This window comes from Harpia harpyja, chromosome 21, assembly GCF_026419915.1.
Source record: "Harpia harpyja isolate bHarHar1 chromosome 21, bHarHar1 primary haplotype, whole genome shotgun sequence".
In the NCBI taxonomy this organism is placed as follows: Eukaryota; Metazoa; Chordata; class Aves; order Accipitriformes; family Accipitridae; genus Harpia; species Harpia harpyja.
The window spans coordinates 4979962-4998535 of record NC_068960.1 but is presented as its reverse complement, the minus strand read 5'-3'; the positions used below and the strand labels follow the sequence as shown (position 1 = coordinate 4998535).

At 42.1% G+C, this 18574-nt stretch overlaps 1 protein-coding gene across 5 annotated transcripts in view; it reads left to right on the top strand.

Annotated features, from left to right (window-relative positions):
* The window catches only part of SDK1 (sidekick cell adhesion molecule 1), a 419217-nt gene that overhangs the window by 345372 nt on the left and 55271 nt on the right, over nt 1-18574 (top strand). For all 5 annotated transcript variants that reach the window (XM_052772288.1, XM_052772287.1, XM_052772289.1 and 2 more), the window contains 4 exons: nt 7468-7662; nt 11748-11949; nt 13982-14085; nt 15853-15923. In XM_052772288.1, the coding sequence (XP_052628248.1) occupies nt 7468-7662; nt 11748-11949; nt 13982-14085; nt 15853-15923 (572 nt within the window). The remainder of the gene's footprint in view (nt 1-7467; nt 7663-11747; nt 11950-13981; nt 14086-15852; nt 15924-18574) is intronic.

Below are 18574 nucleotides of genomic sequence, written 5' to 3'. Positions count from 1 at the left end.
AAAAGCTTTTGGTTTTTGTTTAGTTCGCAGTCTGCCAGGCCTTTCTGCTTCTAATTTCACTGCCATCCTTGAGGCTTACAGGTAGTCTTTTAGCAGTATTTCCTAAAGCTTTCATTGTTGAGCAGAGGACGCCTACTTCAAATGCTACTGCGTTGGTGGCATCCCTTTAAATAAAGAACCGGTCTTGCGTTGTGTTTAAATCTTGACTCGAGAACTCAAAGTGTTTGCTCAGGTGTGTATTTTCCCAAAGTGACGCTAATGCCTGAAGATGCAAGGAAATCATCAAATGGGATCCAAAGGCAGATGCTGCAGGGATTTTCTGAGCATGAGAAAGAGTCTGTGTGAAGCTTGGCAGCGGTTAGCTGTCAGAGAGAGATCCACGCAGGGTTTCTCTGCAGCTCAAGGAAGCTTGGCTTCCAGGTTGTCTCCTAGGTTTGTTTTGTTGCTTTTTTTAAGGAACTGTGTGTCCTAGAACTTGCTCTCAGTAGAGATTGGGATTTGAATCACAGGATGTGGTTAAGGAGAAAAAAAATCATTCGATAGAAATGATGAGAAAGTACAAACGAGATTTTTCTCTCCCAACTGTGTTCCAATGTCTCACGTTGCTGCACTTCATCAGCTGTATTTGCTGAAGTTGCAGGCTTGGTGGAGTAGGAACTCTCTTTTATTTTGTCTTTGCAGAGCACTTGGTGCAGTGCATCCCCTTTTCAGTTGGTTCTTACTCATTGCCACTACATTGGTGATAAAATCATACAAATGCAGGGTTGGAAGGAGAGGGGAAGGGTGTCCCTTTAAAGAATGCTTGGCATGCTTAGCAGGTAGACTGTTGTTTCCGATGTCTTGCCCAGTCCATTCCCAGTAACACATCCCAGGATACTAGATACTGTCCTGACCTGACTCTTTTGGAACACTGATAGTGTAACTAAGTAGGCTTATGACCCACTGTTAATTCTTACCCTTTTTCTGTGGTACACTTCAGGTCAGTCAGTCCCTCATATATATATGTACATTAAGCTTTTTCTTTGTAAGTGCGAGGATTCGCAGGTGCCTTTATTGAATTTCATCTTACTGATTGCAGACCATCTCTCCTCATTATCAAGATCACTTTAAATGACACTCTTGTCCTCTAAAGTGAGCACAGCCACTCACAATTTTGGTTTCATTTTTGGAGTTTGCAAGTAGACTGGCAATTCTATCAGCCAGGTCATCAATGAAAATATTGAACAGAACCAGACTCATTCATGAGGTCTCATGAGAACTTACTTAATAAGTCCTCCCAGTTTGTTAGCAAACTATTGATAACATCTGGACTTTTTTTTTTTTTTTTTTTAAATGTTCAGGTCAAAATGTGTAGTATTTTTTTTAGATTCTGTTTCTCATGTTTGCTTTTGATGGGGCTATGTGCAACCACGTTAAAGCCTTACTTAAAGTCAATGTGGATCATATCTACTCTTCCCACCTGGCCAATTACACTGTCAAAATGGAAAATAGATTATTTGATATTTATTAGTAGCTCCAGACAAATACATATTGGCTGTTCCTTGGCACTTTATTATCCTCATGGATGCTTATATGTCAACTCATGTTTTTTTCCAGGATCTTTCTGGGTATTGAACTTTAGCTTGATTTGTCCATAATACCTCTGGTCAGTCCTTCCCCAGTTTAAAAGACAGGGTACTCTGGCCTTCTGTAATATTCTGGGATGTCACCTATCCTCCACAAGCTCTTGAAGATAACCACTAATTATTCAGAGATGGCTCCAGCTAGTTATATAAGCACTGTGGGGCAAATTTCATCGGGCCTTTCTGACTTGATTACATGCAGCTTAACTAAATACTCATTAACCTGTTCTCTATTCTAGCCTACATCCCTACTTATATTGTTGTCAGTTTTAATTTGTGTTAAGTATCTAGTCAACATCAACTTTTTTGTGTGTGTGAAAATGAAGCAACAGAGGTATCTGCCTTCCGTTCTTTTTCTGTCTCACCTGTCTTGTGCTCATCTTTTCTTCCCACTAGTTGACGTCCTCCTTCTGTCTCTCAGATTTCTAATGTATTTATAAAATTGTTCTCACTGCCTTTGATGCCCTTTAAGTTATAACTCACTTTGCACTGTAGCGGTTCTGATTTTGTCCCTACATGCTTGTGCTGTCTATTTATACGCTCCCTTAGACATGTGTCCTGTTTCAACTTTTTGTCCAATTCAGTTTTGATTTTCAGGTCATTAGTGAGCTCTGAACGCAAACATATTGGCCTCTTAACATCTTTTGTCTGCATTGGGGTAGTTGTACCTTTTCTTTGTCTCTTTTAAAACTGCCAGCTAACCTGAATTCCTTTTTCCTTTAGAATTCCTTCCCAGGGGGATGTCACCTGCCAGTTCCCCCAGTCTACCTCTTTGAAGTCCATTGTCTTTATTGAACAGTTCTCACTCTTTTATTTTTTCAATAGTAGAAATATTGAGGTTCATGGAGGAAGTAGTTAGCTGCTAATGTCAGAGGGAAAAAGTAAAAATTACTCATGCTGGGTACTTCTGTGATCTTTCCTAAGAAGTGAGATCTGCTTCAAAAACTGGTAAAAACCAATGTATAGCATTCTAAGTAAAGGTTGCAAGTTTATTTTTTATTTCTGTACACCTTTTAAATCCTATTACTGTAATGAACTTTCAAAACACTATTGTAGCCTCCACGGTCAACTGCACTGTAGTAGAGTTGTTGGAAAAAATAAGTTAACGTAATTTTGCACAGTGCCCTTCTATTCACTAGTGAGGTTGGAAAGAAAAAATACTTGCTTTGCAAGAGCAACTTATATTCAGAGCCTTTGAACTCATGTTCCTGCTCTGCTAGCTTTGTCCTCTTGAGTATACAAGCACCTTCGCAGCTAACATTTTTGTAATCTATATCAAAACATGTTCTAGCATTTCAGAGAGAGATTAGCAGGATGAAATACTGGCGGGCACCAAGAGGGAAAACCACTTGTTTGTTTGTTTAAATATTTTACTGTGGAAGACTGCTAGATATTTCCATTTCTCCTTTTGGGAATGTTATGCTAACCATCTGAGGCTTCAATCTGTCTTCTGCACTCAGTTCAGCTAGCACCCAACACAGTTCCTTCAAATACCATTAAAGAAAAATGATGCATTAATGTGCAGATGTGCACTTCTAGCTATGAGCTTCCCCTGAAAACAAGAGCTCAACCCGCATCCTTTCAGGCCCTGGTTAGTATTCCTCATGGTATCCTTGTATTTAGCGTTTACCTGAAGCTTATTGCAAAAGAGTGTAAGAACTCCACTGAGAATTAGAACCAAAATTGGATGTAATCCATGTTTGCAAATTCATATTTTGATCCTAGACCGCATTTGCACACCCGCTGGCCCTTAAACAGATAAGCGGTAAAATCAACAAACTGGATTGCTGCTCCGCCAGGCAGACCGTAACCTCCCAATATCATTTGGCTTTCCCGAAGTTCTGTGACAAATTAATAAGTGTTTGTATCTCTGCTGCACCATGGCCTGCATGAACGGGTGCTGTCAGTTCTGAAGGGCTTTGTATGGTGATGAGCTTGAAAGCTTTTTTATATTCATGATGTGTTGTCATCTCCCTGCCTGTTTGCTTTGGGGAATCCACTGGTTGTGTTACAATGACCTAACATTTAACAGGCAGTTCAGACTGTTGCCATTTATTGAGTTCAGAAAGTGTAGCTCGTGAAACTGCTTGCAGTTGTGCAAAAAATACTTAAAAAGATGCTAATGCAAAAAATAAGCCTAGTTTCAATGAATAAGTAAACTCCTGAAGAGTTGATCTGTCAGGGCTTTTTTTTTTTAATGCTGTTTTGGCCTGGTGAATGGCAGAACTCTTAAAAGCACAAGAAATTTAGGATCTAATGCTGGGGGGGAGGGGGGGGATTAAGAAAACAATATGAATTCTTCTTGTTGACCATCCAGATACTTCACAATCTGTAAGATACTCCTCTCCCCAAAAAGTTTGCTCTGGTCACCTTTTAAAGATTTTTCTTTCATTCATAACCTTTGAGGTTTTAAAATTTTTTTTTATCTAAGATATCTGCAACATCTTATTGTCGTAATCTAGTAAGGGAAGGAAGCTTCCTTATTCCTCCACTGCGGCAATTGCAGTTATTGCCTCTTATAGCCCTCGAGCATACATTAATTTCTCTTTTAACACTTTCCAATTACCTCTATTGATTTGCCTCGTTTGATTTCACTTAACATTTCCTGTCTTCTCCCATCCCTTGTTGCTGAAGTTCATCAACTTAATAATTTTATCTTTTTGATCTTGCATTAGCCCTAATTATTATGGAAGCTGTAGTTTAAATATTGTGCCTTCTGTGTCACTCAGAGAAAAGAAAAGTAATGCTTTTTATGCCAGTATGTATCCTGGCTGTCCCAAACCATCTGACAGGAGAGGGGATCAAAATTGAGATACTGGGTATCTCTCAGGTGGTTTGTAGGTAGCAATAAGCGAGCTGAGTTCAGGTGCAGAGGTTGGATATGTACCTTTGAATCAGATGGAGGGAAGTGTTGAGTTTCTGAGGACATCTGTAAAGGTGACACCTTTGGTTGTGTAAACTCTGCCTGAGATATCCAGGAAAATAGATATTTACCCAGCCTGTCAGCCAACACGGCAGATGTAGGAGAGGACAGTGAGGGCTGATACTGTTTTTCACAGGGATGCATTGAAAGGGAGTTTGTGGACCCTGTCAGAGAGACAGGCTGTGACAAGTGATTTTTTCTTTGTCATGGCTAAATTAGTTTTTACACTAGCCAAGGATCCACTCTTGTGTAAGTTATTATAATGGCCTAGATATGTATGTGTTCCTTTGCCTAATCTGAGCATGTTTGTAATTGGCTTTCTAGCACGAGTAGCACCATTTAGCAGTAAATACTTATCTTTCTATTCCCTCCTTACATTTTAACTACACTTTATATTTTACAAAGGTTTAGAAAAGAGAGGAAATTGCTCGACAAAGATATGTCCCAGATATCATACTTATCTTTTAATAACTAGATAAATCAACTTTTCTATTCTTTTAATATTCTCTGTTTCCCTCCAGGTCTTATTCTTTATGTCTTATGTCCCTTTATCAAACTTCTTTAGCCATCTTAGTTGCTTCTTCCTTCATCTTTCCTGCTGCTGTAAAAATTTCCCCAGCGCTTTTCTTTGACTATTTTTCACCCTTATTGAGATCCTGCACCGGAGTTTCACTCCCATGTTCTTCACATCTGTATAAACAAAAGAAGATCGTAGTGTATCCATTCCTTCTCCCCATTGCTAAGCTGTCTTTCTGTGGACTTTAAAAAAGATCAAAATACCATAGTACTAAAGATACAGAAATACTTTGGTGAAATATATTGGACCAGTAATGGGAGAGCTGGTGCCATGGATAAAAGGAGGTATTTTGCAGGTGGAAAAATGAAATGTTCAAAGTGTAAGACCCTAAGGCTTTGCTGGGATCTAAGCACGCTCAGGAGCTCTGAAAAATCAGGCCACTTTTTATCTAGTAGTCTACTGCTATCCACCCAGCTGTGAAAATGTTGCTGTCAGAATACGCCTGACACACCAACTGCTGCGGGGTGTGAGGGTACCCCAGGAGCACGAGGTGAGCCCGCTCGGGCGCTGGGAGCCTTTCCCTGCTGATGCCCATTTTCAAACGCGGGTGTCCGGAGCGCGTTAAAGCACTGCGGTGAATTGGCTCTGTACCCAAACCTGTTTGTAATGGCAGGCTGCGGGAGCTCGGGCTGAAGCCACAGGCGGCTCGGAAAAGGCAAGTCACTCTTCGAGGTGTCGATGCAATCAAATTTATTCCTTGTGAGACAGCGATGGCTGCTGCCCCACATCCCCTAGCAGCTGCTGAAGAAAAAAGGACGAGGAACACTGGTGCATCGTCAATAGCACTATGAGAGTCAGCACACCAAAATTAATACCATCTGTATCCCAATTAAATTCCACTGTTCGTGACAGCATGCACCACACACAAGTATGGCATTCGTTCAAGAGAGTGCAGGAACTCTGTTTGTGCTTTTTCTGTGAGTGGGCATGTGGCAATTGTTGCATATTCACAGTGGGAAATAAATGTCATTGATTTTGTCTAATAGCCACAGGTAAGATAAAACCCTCAGTTTTCATGCACTGACCTTCACGAATGAAGCAAGCCAGGTTTGGATCCCCTTGTTCTTCTTACAGCCAAAACGTGGTGGGAGTTCAAACTCTAGCTGGGATATTAATTCCAAGAGAAAGAGATGGTCTCAGGTGCTGCAGACCCCTTTGTCATTCGGAAGATGAGCAGAGGGTTGGCAGACAATGTCATGACTGTTTTGTTTTCAGCTGGTTTGATTTGGATTTGTTGGCTGCCCTCTGCCCTGTGTAACTCCATGAAGCGTTTAATCATACAACTGTATTCAGCTTGGGCAATAAAGCCCCACACCAGTTCTGGTATTAATTGATTTTGGAAGTCAGCAGCTGGACTGAAAGTTACCATCGGGCTCCAGAAGTGAGAGCCTGATTCAATTGCTGGGTTTACAGAATGGATTTGAACATTTGGCAGATCCTCTTTGGGGGACAGTTGTTGCTAGTGGTGCGTGAGAACTCTGGAAGCCCTTCTTTGCACAGCTGGATCATTAATAATACAGGCTAAACTGTGAACTCCTAATTGCTAGGCAGGATGGAACGGGGGGTTATCACTTACAGGCATCAACAAAATTGATTATTAAGTGCTGTGTGGTTGAAGCAGGACCTCACAGCTTGCAGGCTTCTTCCTCGGGCTGTGGGCAAGGGCAGCAATGTTGAATGACCGAAGAAGGATGCTTTTATTGCCAGTTCTGGCACTCGCTGTACAGTTACCGGGGAGCGGGAGAGCTGAGAAAAAGGCAAGTGCAAAAAGCAGGAGCAAGCCTTTACTTGAGTGGTACGAAGCCTGCACGGTTTGGGCAATCCAGCTGCTCTGCAGCTGAAGAACCTTTAGTTTGAGCCAATGCTGAAACTGTGAGAGGGCAGAACAGCGTGTGAGCGTGTGTGCATACACATGCACGTGTGTGCTTGGGTGGAAAGCTGAAAGAGAGAGCGTTGTCTTGAACTGGCCCAACCAGGTGACATTAATTGCACGGACTCTGTTCCTTTGCCTTTCCGGAAAGGTACCAGTCTGCTCAGGAAAGATTAAACTGGTTTTGTATCTTGTTGGTATAAAGGACGGAAAGTGAAACCAGTTTCATGGCAGATAATATTCAGTAGACCCTCATGTGCGCCACTGTGTGTGATTTCCATCGTAAGGTACAGCACCCGGCTGAGGGAGGGATGCCATATAGCAGAGTTTTATAACACTAAAGGAAATACATTACTTTGTTCTGGTCTCATATAAACAAGTAATTATGATAAATTAATAGTTTTGGTAATCTTTTGTCCCTGCTAGAAAAAAATCCTAACCCTTTTTCTCTCTCTTGTTGATGCTGTGATTTCAGGGTATCAGATTGCCTACCGTCTGGCCAGCAGCAGCCCTAACAAGTTCACGACGGTGGAGGTTGGCTCGACAGTCAGGCAGTTTACTGCTACGGATCTCACCCCTGAGTCAGCATACATCTTTCGGACATCTGCCAAGACCAGGCAGGGCTGGGGGGAGCCTCTGGAAGCCACAGTGATCACAACAGAAAAAAGAGGTAATGCTTGCAGCCACAGGTTGAGGTACTTTCTGTTGCATGCCTCGGAGCCTGTGCTGCACTTAGGGGAATTTTAATAACAGGCTACAGCCTGTACACCTCCTGCTTCTCACCCCATAAACCTGCCCCAAACCATAGCAACATCATGATTTGAGAAACCTGGTGAGCAAGATAGACTTTTACGAGACACAGTTCTTCTAACCTGCCGGGCTGTTGGAGATTGATTTTTCCATCAGCTGCTATATTGGCCAGATGCAGCCTCCTTCTGCAGTCAGATCTTTTTTTCAGCTCTCTCGTTTTCTAGAAAGATTGCAATCTTAAGAAAGTAAGTGATGGATGAATTATATTGATTAGGGAAGGCAAAATGAGAGGCGGTGATGTTGCAGGATTTCTCTACGGCTCCTCCATTGTGCCTGAGTCCTGACCTAACGTGTTAGTAATTACTCTGGCCTTTCACTGCCACACATTCAAGCAGAGTGTTTGCATCTGGATTGCCTAGAATTTTTCTGCTTCTTGCATCAGTCATAAAATGGTTATTCACATTCTGAATCTCCAGTCAAATTCTGTTCTGTAGGGAACCTACTTGAAGAAAGCAGGAGTTACATGTGTATAAATGAAACCAGATGCTTAGATACCAAATATATCAAAACGTGAAAGACATATAAGGTATTACAGAATCTGCTCTGCATCATTTCTTGTTTCTAATGCTTTGGCTTAAGTAACTGCTTGATCCTCCAGTCTTAGAACAGATCTCTAGAGCTGCCAGTTAGAAAAATTATATTTTCTACTTGTGCATGAAGATTTTTTTTTTTTTTTTTTAATCCCGAGCTAAAAGAGTATATATTGGTAGAGAACAGGAGTGTGGGTTTTCTGCTGGTCTTGTACTATATGTCATGTTCCATTGCAAAGCATGTATCTGGTCTCTTGAGCTGGCAAAGTCAAAACTAGCCAGCGTAACTTTACCAGCATCATTCCCTTGTGCATCGCTGGATTTTGTGCCACATGCTGCTCTGACCCATTGTGCTGTCTGGATATTGATCTTTAAGAAACCTTTTCCCTCAAAAATTAGAACCATGCAACTTCTGCGATTTATAAAAATCACAGTTCGGAGAGAAGCACGCTTCAGGAGGTAACTGGGGCAGACTTCTATAGATGTCTTTCAACTATTGTTAGCACTTTTGCATGTGCTTGTGTGCCTGGTCTTGGCTCTTGCCCAAGTCTTGCACTATAATACAACCAATTATATTTACTGTTAGTTCTCAAAATGCGCCTACTAAGCAATCTCTTGTTTTAAGTCCTTTCTACACCTTGCAGATCTTTTAGTGCAAGAGTAAGGATTTCCCGTGCTATTTGCTCACAATGTCTTCCTTATTATTTTCCTATAACACTTCTTAGAAAAGAGGACATTGGCCTGATGTTCAACCACCAGCAGTGAGGGCCTGTGGGTTGCATTTCAACTACTTCTGGCCTGTCTGGTTGGTGTTAAAATTCCCACTGGCATAGCTCTCCAGGTCATGTGCAGCCTTCCCGGTGCATAACAGTGCAGTTCGCAGAGAAAGAACCTCTAGAGCTGTAGTAGGAAACTTAAAGTGCCTCTACTAAAGATACTGTCCATCAAAGAGATTTATCGGCTCAAGGTTTCTTCCACCCCTGTCTGATTGCTGTCAAAGTGGAAGTTTAAAGTCCAACATGTGGAAGTTTCAAAACAAACCCACCATGGCCAATAAAGTGAATACTCAAAGCTCAGAGCCTCTCCTTTTCAAAAAAAAGTGCTCACATTTCCCAGACAGTGCACAAGCTGTTGCTGGATACACAATAGCTCAAGGCAGAACTCCCAGCTCCGCTGCGGGAACAATGATCCCTCGTTGCTATCAATGCTGTAGGGTTATCTTGAATAGGCAAGTCATAGTATAAAATGAACCTTTTCTCTTTATGATGGATGGCTCTGCTGTGTCTCTATGCACGCTATGGAACCGAGTCCCAAGGCACTGAGGTTTAGCTGAAGTGATCCCATATGTAAAGTGTAGAGAGAAAAATGTGTAATCTCCCATCACCAAGATTGATATGAGGAGATGATAAAGAAATTTATCCAGTGCAGCTAGTCTGCTAACAAGTAAATAAACAAACCTGAAACTTGTATACATGACAATAAATATGGTAAAAAGATACTGAATTTCCATTAATAAAAATGCATTAGATGTCCTTGATACTAAGGTAGGCAGGCACAAAAATTCCCTTGAAAATTAACAAAATTGGTCACTCTTGTCCATTAAGTTCCTTGGATAATCCCAATATAAATCTTTACATTTTACAATGATACCTGTGATTTACAGATCCCAAGTGGTATTGTAGCTGTGTTCCCCAGAGGTTCTTCTGTAGTGCTCCACAGTGGTGTGATACCCTTCAGAATAGTCAACACCAGTGATCAGGGCAGAACTGAGTCGGAAGATGTAAAGGTAGCAAAAAATCGAAAGTAGTCCATTGAGCCATATGGCCTGGCCTTACATTCCTGCACAAACAGCTCACTTCAGCATTTGCTTGTGGCTAAACTCCCATAAATAAACTCTTTATACTAATGTTTTTGTACAAACAGTCAGGAAGTATATATATCTTGCAATACAGGAGATTTTAAGATCTCCCATTAGCAGCAGAAGGAAACCCAGTCCTGGGAGACTGACTGCAAGATCTGACCTGCCCAAAACTGCAAGCTGGTTAAAGCTTATCAGCAGAGAGTATTAAATCCCTGCACGACACTCGCTTCCTCTGATAGAATAACCCTGAATACCTGTCTCAGCCTGTCAGTGTAAGGCATTGACCTTTTGCATTGTACTCCGGCTTGCGGGCTGCTGGCACTGAGGGCTTCCTCCAGCTAATAGCTTACAAATCTTTGGGCACTGATGTCAGCAAGAGCATGCTGCAGAGAAATGCCAAAACATATAGGAAATGGTTTTAGGGGATGGCAGGGAAATACGTGCTCGCCGTACGGAACTGTGAGGAATTGGGCAGGCGGAGGTGTGTTTATGGAAACAAGTGCTGATGAAGTTGAATTGAATTGCTTCTCAAAAGCAAGTCACTGCGGTGTCTCCAATCAATTTCTGCTTTATTACATGCCACACATTTTAATCAGAATCAATAATCTTCATGATAAACAATTAAACAATTATTCCTCACTCTATAGAGTTTCTCTATTGAAATCGATGGAGTGCGGAGACACGGTGACGGGAAAGGAGATCTATATTGAAACTGTTGGGGACTGGCATGCTTACACCGGCATTGCCATTCCCTGCCTCATCTAAAAGGTGTACGGTTAATTACTCTGGAGAGATCTCCCTCAGCATTGGCACTGGCTGGTTTGACTTTGCAGGTTCAAGGTTAGTGGGTATGAAGGGAAGAATTGGGGAGGTCTGGAAGTGAACTGCAGCAGGTACTGAAGCCCCAGCTCTGCACTGTCTCCAAGCTGGGGTTTGGAAGCAGCAGCAGGAGCTGCTGATGGCTCCCAGTTCCTTGCCAGAGAGAGCTGGTGCAGGAATTCAGTACTGGCTGTAAGTCACGCGCTTGGACTCTGCTGCACAACAGCCTGTTCCAGCTCATCCCTTCCTCTTCGTCATCCCTCGGCTGGGGAGCAGCTGGTGGAAGAGGATAGCACAGAGAGAACGTAGTCCCGTGGTACCAAGTAGTAAGCACAGGTTAAAAAGTGAACGAGTTTACAGGCAAATTCTGTCAAAAGAGCAACTGCAGCTAGAAGCATAGCTGGGTGTCAGTAAAGATTTCCTTGGTTTGCTTGGCTGCTGGTCCTAATGATTTTTCCTTAACCTGCCAGGCCTAGAACCCCCCAAGTTTGAGGTCTGTTGCTAGGAAGGTGTGTATTCAATGGTGACCTTTTATACATGGAGATAAGAATCAGTTTTACTGCTACTCTTTGCAGTAAAAGGTTAAGGAATGGGATGGCTTGTATACTTCAGGGGGCAAATCCAAAAGTTCAATCTCCTGCAGCATTATCGCTATGAAAATCTGGCCAGGCTTTCACATTTTATGTTAGCTTGAATTTCCTCTCAAAGCAGTACCAAATTATGGTTTAATTGCAGAACGACCAGCACCGCCCAGGCAGGTGATGACCCCCCAGAGCGATGTGTCGTCACGGAGTCTGCTGTTGAAGTGGGTCCCTGGAAGTGATGGATCTTCACCAATACGATATTTTACAGTACAAGTGCGAGAACTGCCAAACGGAGACTGGCAAACCTACTCCTCTTCCATCAGCCACGAGGCAACATCCTGCATTATTGAAAGGTACCATATGATCCCAGGCTAGCATAGAAATTCCCACACTTTCCAATTCCAACAGTTAGGAAACCAAAGCAAGCCTTGCTCAGCTTCACAGTCTTTTGGGGAGAGAGAGGTTAAGTGAGGTCACTGCTCCCATTTTAGAGGTGGTGTTATGAACAGCAGTTGAGACATTTGCTGAAGGTCATGCAATAAATCTAATTAAAGTTGGATTGCAATGCGTCTTTCTGAAGCCCTTCCTGAAAGCTCAGCACTGTAGATAATGCTACTCAGGCTAAACCATATGTAGATACACAATGCTGTGTAAAATACAACTAGTGAAAAATCCTTTCAGTAGTGACTGATGTTAAAATCCACTCTCAATACTGCATTGCAATTATCTCTATATAAGCTTTTCCAGATGAAATGAGAACCGTTTTTATCTGTATTTTCCATACCAAAGTTTATAGATAGCATCAGAATGTTTAAACTTTGTTATTCAGGCTTCATTATATCCTCAGTGATGCTGTTGTAATTAAAGTCCTTGTAACATCTGCGAAAGCAATTGAATGTCTGTGAGAAGGCACTTGTTTTGCTGTCCATTTCCTCTGTTGACGAGATAGTACAAATCAGATTATTTCTAAAAGGCCATGAGCTTTTGGAGAATCAAGTATTCAGAGCATTCAGATACAGATTTTTCAGGTCTGTTATAAAAGCATCAGTGGCGATGGTGTATGGCAGCTCGCTGATCATGTGCCAGAAGATAGAGATACATTGCTATGCTTTCGTCTAACTGTGCAGAAAAAGAAAACTTGACAATTATAGGTACAAATACAGACCTGATTCATTGATCTTGGAGGTGTTACACCCACCCTGAATTATACCCAGTATCTTTCTAGTCAAAACCTGTAAAATCGGGGAAACCAACCTATGTAATTTAGATTTGACATTGGCATTACTGAAAACAAAAGATCAAGAAAGATTATTCAAATTATTCAAGTTGCTGTAAGTAACAGTGTCCTAATAGGGTGGCACTACTGAAAAAGATTTCTTCTCGCCCTTGCTAAAAGCATTTTCCTGTGAAAGTCCAGAAGAGTAGTACACGTATGATGTGAGAGTGCTGCCCATCAGAATGCATTATCCCTTGATGTTTAATCATTCCTTACAAGTAACTTTACTTGGGTTTGTAGTCAGTGTTGCATCTGCCAGCTGATGGCTAGACACTACCAATTAATTAGCTAAATCCCCTGTAACTTAGAGCTCTGCCTTTCTAGCCTTTGCATGTGACTCAAAAGGCAGCCTCCCCCACACCTTCCCCTGCCAAGCCAAGACAGAAGAATCTCTGCGAAGGTTGTGTCAGCTGGAAATCACTCTTTGCATATCTTAAATAACTGCATAGATAAAAGAGCTGCAGGGAACCTGTTGTTACTGTCTTTATTAAATAATCCAGGTAATAGCATTAATTTGAAATTCAGTAGGAAAAAAACGCACTGATCAAACCGTATGGTCTAGAGAATTAGTCAGAAGGCTGGTGCTCTGAATTCCAGTGCCTGCTGCGCGCTGGCCGACCCTGGGCAGATTACCTGCCTCCTCTCTACCTGTCAGCTCCATCCGTGCACTGAGGATGAGCTGACCCACAGATCTGGTTTGAGGCTGTCTCAGGCAAAGCACCTTGAAAGCCAGGTTTTGCACAGCCACGCAAAACTCGAATAACAGCACATCTTGTCCTTTCCAACAAGCCCCAGTCGTAGGCTGCTCCGTGAACTGCAACTTCATGGCTGTTTTCTGGAGCCCAATTCAGCTATGAATCCCTGCGTGTTTTCAGGAACTCAGGCCAACGGAGATCTGAGAGGGTGCTGATGGTAGCAAGGGTGTGAACACCCCGTGTCATGAGGAAGCTGGGGGGAGGCTGCAAAGAAAAGGCGATGTGGAGAAGAGACAAAACTGCTCAATGACTTCAGTCGCCAGTGGGCAGGTTCTCTGCAGAGGCTTGTTCTGAGGCAAGTTGCGATGGTGCGGGGAGATTTCATCCCTCAGCCTTATTTTTTACGTTCCACAGCTTGAACCCGTTCACCTCTTACAAACTGCGAGTGAGAGCAACCAACGACATCGGAGACAGCGACTTCAGTGCGGAGACTGAGGCGGTCACGACTCTGCAGGATGGTAAGCGAGGAGGAGCGGGGTGCTGGGGGCATCGCCGTGGGATGGGCGCTCCCCAGTGCTCCCCGGTTCGCTGGACCCGCCGCGCTGTGTTCTCCACTGGGACTGTGGAGTGAAAATTCAACATCCACTGCGCTTTTGTTCATAGGAGATTGATACAGGTAGTAATGAGATGTGGCTGAATTAGTAACAGCAGCCTTAAGTGTCCTGCTGTGCCCTCTGATAATGAATCATACTTTCAGGAGTCTCAAAATGGAATTAAACTCCGTTTGATTGGCTTCCAAACCCTGCACTAACCATTATCTTTGCAGAAATTGAATAATTTACAAGAGATCATTAAAAATAAATGTAGAACCATGCATACATTTGAAGAAGTTTCTTCAATTGTTTTCACTCACCATCCACATCAGTCTGCACTATGGCAAAATTGCTGAGGTATAAGTAAGAAAGAGTATGAACCTCCTGGAAACATGAGCATTTAATCCTGCAGATCAGGGCTAGTAAACTGTGAATGACATTGACAAGGCTTTTATTTTTAGCCTTAGAGATCAGCTTCTAATTCCTTGATTGTATAAAGTCAGTGCCTGAATGCAGAAGTAGCTCTGATGTCTTGAATGGAGAAAGGAACTCTGCAAAGTGTGAAAAAGCATCAGTATTTACCGTTAGCCTGGGAAATGGGGTAATACTGGGATACATATATATATATATATATGTGGTGCTAGGAATTAGCCAGTATTTCATACAGCTCAAGGAATGACTAGTTAAATATGACATTGAGATATAAAAATAGGAAACAATTTTGCAAAGGAATGTTTAAAGAATGTGATCTTGAAATCAGAAAAACAGAAGACAGAGCTCGGGTGTATCCTAAGTTGAACAAGAACCCATGTAATACTTGAATAATGTGCTTAGCAGCCTTTTAAAGCCATCCTGACTCTCCACCTTCCTGAACAACAGCTGCTGTATCAGTGCAGGCTATAACTGGTACTAATGAGGCAGCACTGGTTCACTGTTTCGGAATTTAAAATTTTATTTTCAATCCTCTTTGAATTTAGCTACAGTGAATCCAGAGTTGTGCTTGGCCTCCTCACAATACAACGGGGAAACGCTGTGAAAGCCTCTCACCTCCTTAACAAACGGAACATTTATTCTGCTGAGCAAACCTGGTGCTGCCACTAGAGCATTGCACTGTGGAGGGCTGTCAGCTCCTGATAAGCCTTCCCTTCTTCGTATTTGAGCTGGGAGCTGCTATAGTGTGTGTGTACGTGCTATAGGCCATGAGCACAGGAATGGGTTAACCCGTGGTAAATCAAGCTGTCCTGACTAAAATAATCTGTGACTATGCGACACAGCCTCCTAAAAACAAGGTGGGCTTGCCCCAGCTGTGGCAAAAATATCATGGAAAATTCGGGAGCGGATTGCTCACGCTTTCAAGCACACACGCAGCTGGTTTAAGTTCTTTTCAATTGTGTATCCAGTTGTTTGTGAGCGGCTGGCATGCTGCAGCTTCCTCCAGATTTATGCCCTCAGCTGTCCTCTTATTCCTGCTCAAGTTGCCAAGGCCACAGGTAGAGCAAGGGATGTACGAGAAGTGGCTGGCTTCTGCCTGGATTGCAATATTCATATCCACCACATTGCTTTTGAGACCCACCGCGTAGTAGCTGGGATAGAAGATTTTCTTCAGCAGTGAAGGAGAATCTGATGAATAAAAGCTGCTCGTTTTCCACCCTGTTGCTGTAACTGCTTTGGTTACCTTTTTTTCTTGTTTAGTTCCAGGTGAACCACCCAGTTCTGTGTTAGTAACTCCCCACACGACTTCATCTGTCCTTGTGCAGTGGCAGGTAGGTAAAATGAAAAATTTTGATGTTTCTGGAACAATTTTTTGGTTGCTTTGACTTGTTGACCTTAATGGTACCTTGCAAGGGACGTTTTTCCTGAGCTGGAAGTATTGTAGTAGAGTTGAAGGACTGCAGCTCCTTTCTTGTTTTCCTGATCTAGGCATATATTTTAGTGATGGATGGAAATTTCTGATAGTTGCTTTTACTTTGTGCCCCGTGAGAGAAAGCTTGGGAGGTAAAGGAGTTTGTAGCGATGCCCAAGATCATTACTTGTACAGATTTTCCTGTCCTTTCATTGATATCAATAGATGTGCATCTTTACATTGAAAACATTCAATAGAGTGCGGCATTGGTAAAGATCAGGTAATCAAAAGCTCACTTTCGTTCACATCGCATACTGCCTCCTTCAGCTGCTGAAATAATCAGAAGTACATGCTGTGCCTGAGATCCTGTTCATACCTTTGAGGAACTCCACATGCCCTTTTGGCTCTTTGAGGGCTAAAAATCAAGATTTTTTTTAGAGGAGAGAAAGGAAGTTTGAGCTCTCCATAACATCTCTGAGTTGGATGTGAAAGTATTCGTGCCAAGTCTGCGTTTTATACAGGCATTTCCTCTGCCTTCCTTTATCTTTCACTACTGGCCTCCTGGGAGATGCTGGAACATTTTGTGACCCAGTGCCTGAGGCTTCTTTTTGCAGAGTGAGCATTAATAGAGGGAACCCAGTGGGGTACTGCGCGTTATCCATAACCTATCCTGGAAAGCCTCTGCCCACCCTGCTCCTGGGACAGCGTCCCACGAACATAATAAGGATAGCTTTGGACAGATTGCATTAGAGTGAAAAATGTACATACGTGTTTACAGTACAGATGGGGCTCCTTGCGTTTTTGGAAAAAAAAAATATATGTATGAGGGTCTGTTTATTGCTATGCAGCAGCACTTTAAAAATATGCCTGGCTGTACTGCTGGGTTGCTGGCCCAAGTTCACACAGCATAATACTAAGCAACAACATTGCTTACAGCATGTTGAACAAATAGAAGACATGTTGAACTGTTTTGCCAAAGGAATTACGGAGAGATGTAAATCTAGCACCCCACCTACAACTAAAGCCCACAGTAAAGAAAAAAGGTATACGAGGAGAGGAAAAAGAGGATGTGAGGCATGATGTACTGCAGAAGTAAACATTCCCCCAATTGACTGATTATTGGTGTGTAGTTAATGTGAAATAGGTAGTTGTTTAGGTAATTGGATGCTTTTTATTTCATGAAAATGAAATGGGGTTGTTGTGCCAGAGCCATCTCAAGGGAGTTGTGGGCGATTATATGTCATTACTACATGTATATTAATAGGTCCTGCTAATTCAGCCGTACTATATTTTTCAAATAAACAAAAATCTTCAACTCCTACAATAGCCTCCAATTAAGAGGAAGTTTCACAGCAGTGCCTAAGAAATAATGTAAACTGAAAACAGCAGTCGAGCTAAATGGGAGAGTAGATTTCCAAGCAAAGCTAAATTTTTAACTTTGAGTTGTGTTAATAATTCACAAAACAAACTCTAGATGCACTATCTGTGCTTTCAGCTGCTTGGTCCAATCAGTCCGTTATTTTTAAATTTAAAGTAGGAAGAAAATAAGTAATTTCCATTGAGGTCTGTTGTATCAATAATGCAAGGTTATTTCAAATGTTCTGGAGGATGTTACAGTTAACATCAGGATCATGTACTGTTCTGCTTCTACCTTAGAGATAACAATTATTCAAACTTGCATTTTAGTCGTGTTTTAAATTATTTTTAAACAGCACAAAAATGTTTCTTACTTCTGCACAACATTACAGACTGCCACTCATAATCATTTTACCTATTTCAGCAGATCCCTGAGGCCTTCCTACAAAATCCTAAATAATCCATTACATCAAAAGCAGAGTTTTGTCCATGAAAGACAGATAGGAAGGGGAAGACCTGACCTTTTAGCAGAGTACCCTTTTCAGGAAAGAATCATCATTTCCATGGCAAGGGGAAAGACAGTTTTCAAGACATTTATTTTCTGAGCTTTCCTGTCCTAAATTTAAAGGAAGAAAAAAATGGAGAATCACATGAAAGCATAAGAAAACAATGCTTGCTATCAACACATCAGTGTTATATCACAATAAGGAATGAAGCTTTATCTGTTAGGCAGTTATATGGCAGAGCAGGGAATAACAGTCTCTTTCTCAGCTTCAGCACTGTTTTCCTTTTAAGATTCTGTAGGAATTCCACCTCAACTTCTTTTTTTAAATTGAAAAAAACCATATATTAATAGGTAAAATAGGAAAAGACATCGAATCTTTCCAAGAGCACCTTCCCTCTAGGTAGTAATTAACAGAAATACAAATCCATGTAATGTTCACAGGAATTTTTTATTGTGTGAAGTTTATTTCCATGCTGGATAGGCTTTGTTTTCTTGCAGCCTCTCTCCTCCTTTGTGGTGATGCACTCAAGATGTGTCCTGGTGGGACAGTGCCCCCCTTTACCCTGTCTCTGGAGAAGGTAGTCCTCATGCTTTGCGTTGCGACTCCTCCCTGCCAGGACAGAGGGAGACAAGGACACTGCCATGCTGTGGAGCCCTTCTCTGCTAGCGAACCATCAGGGCTAAAGCCACTTCAGTGTGATATAGAAAAC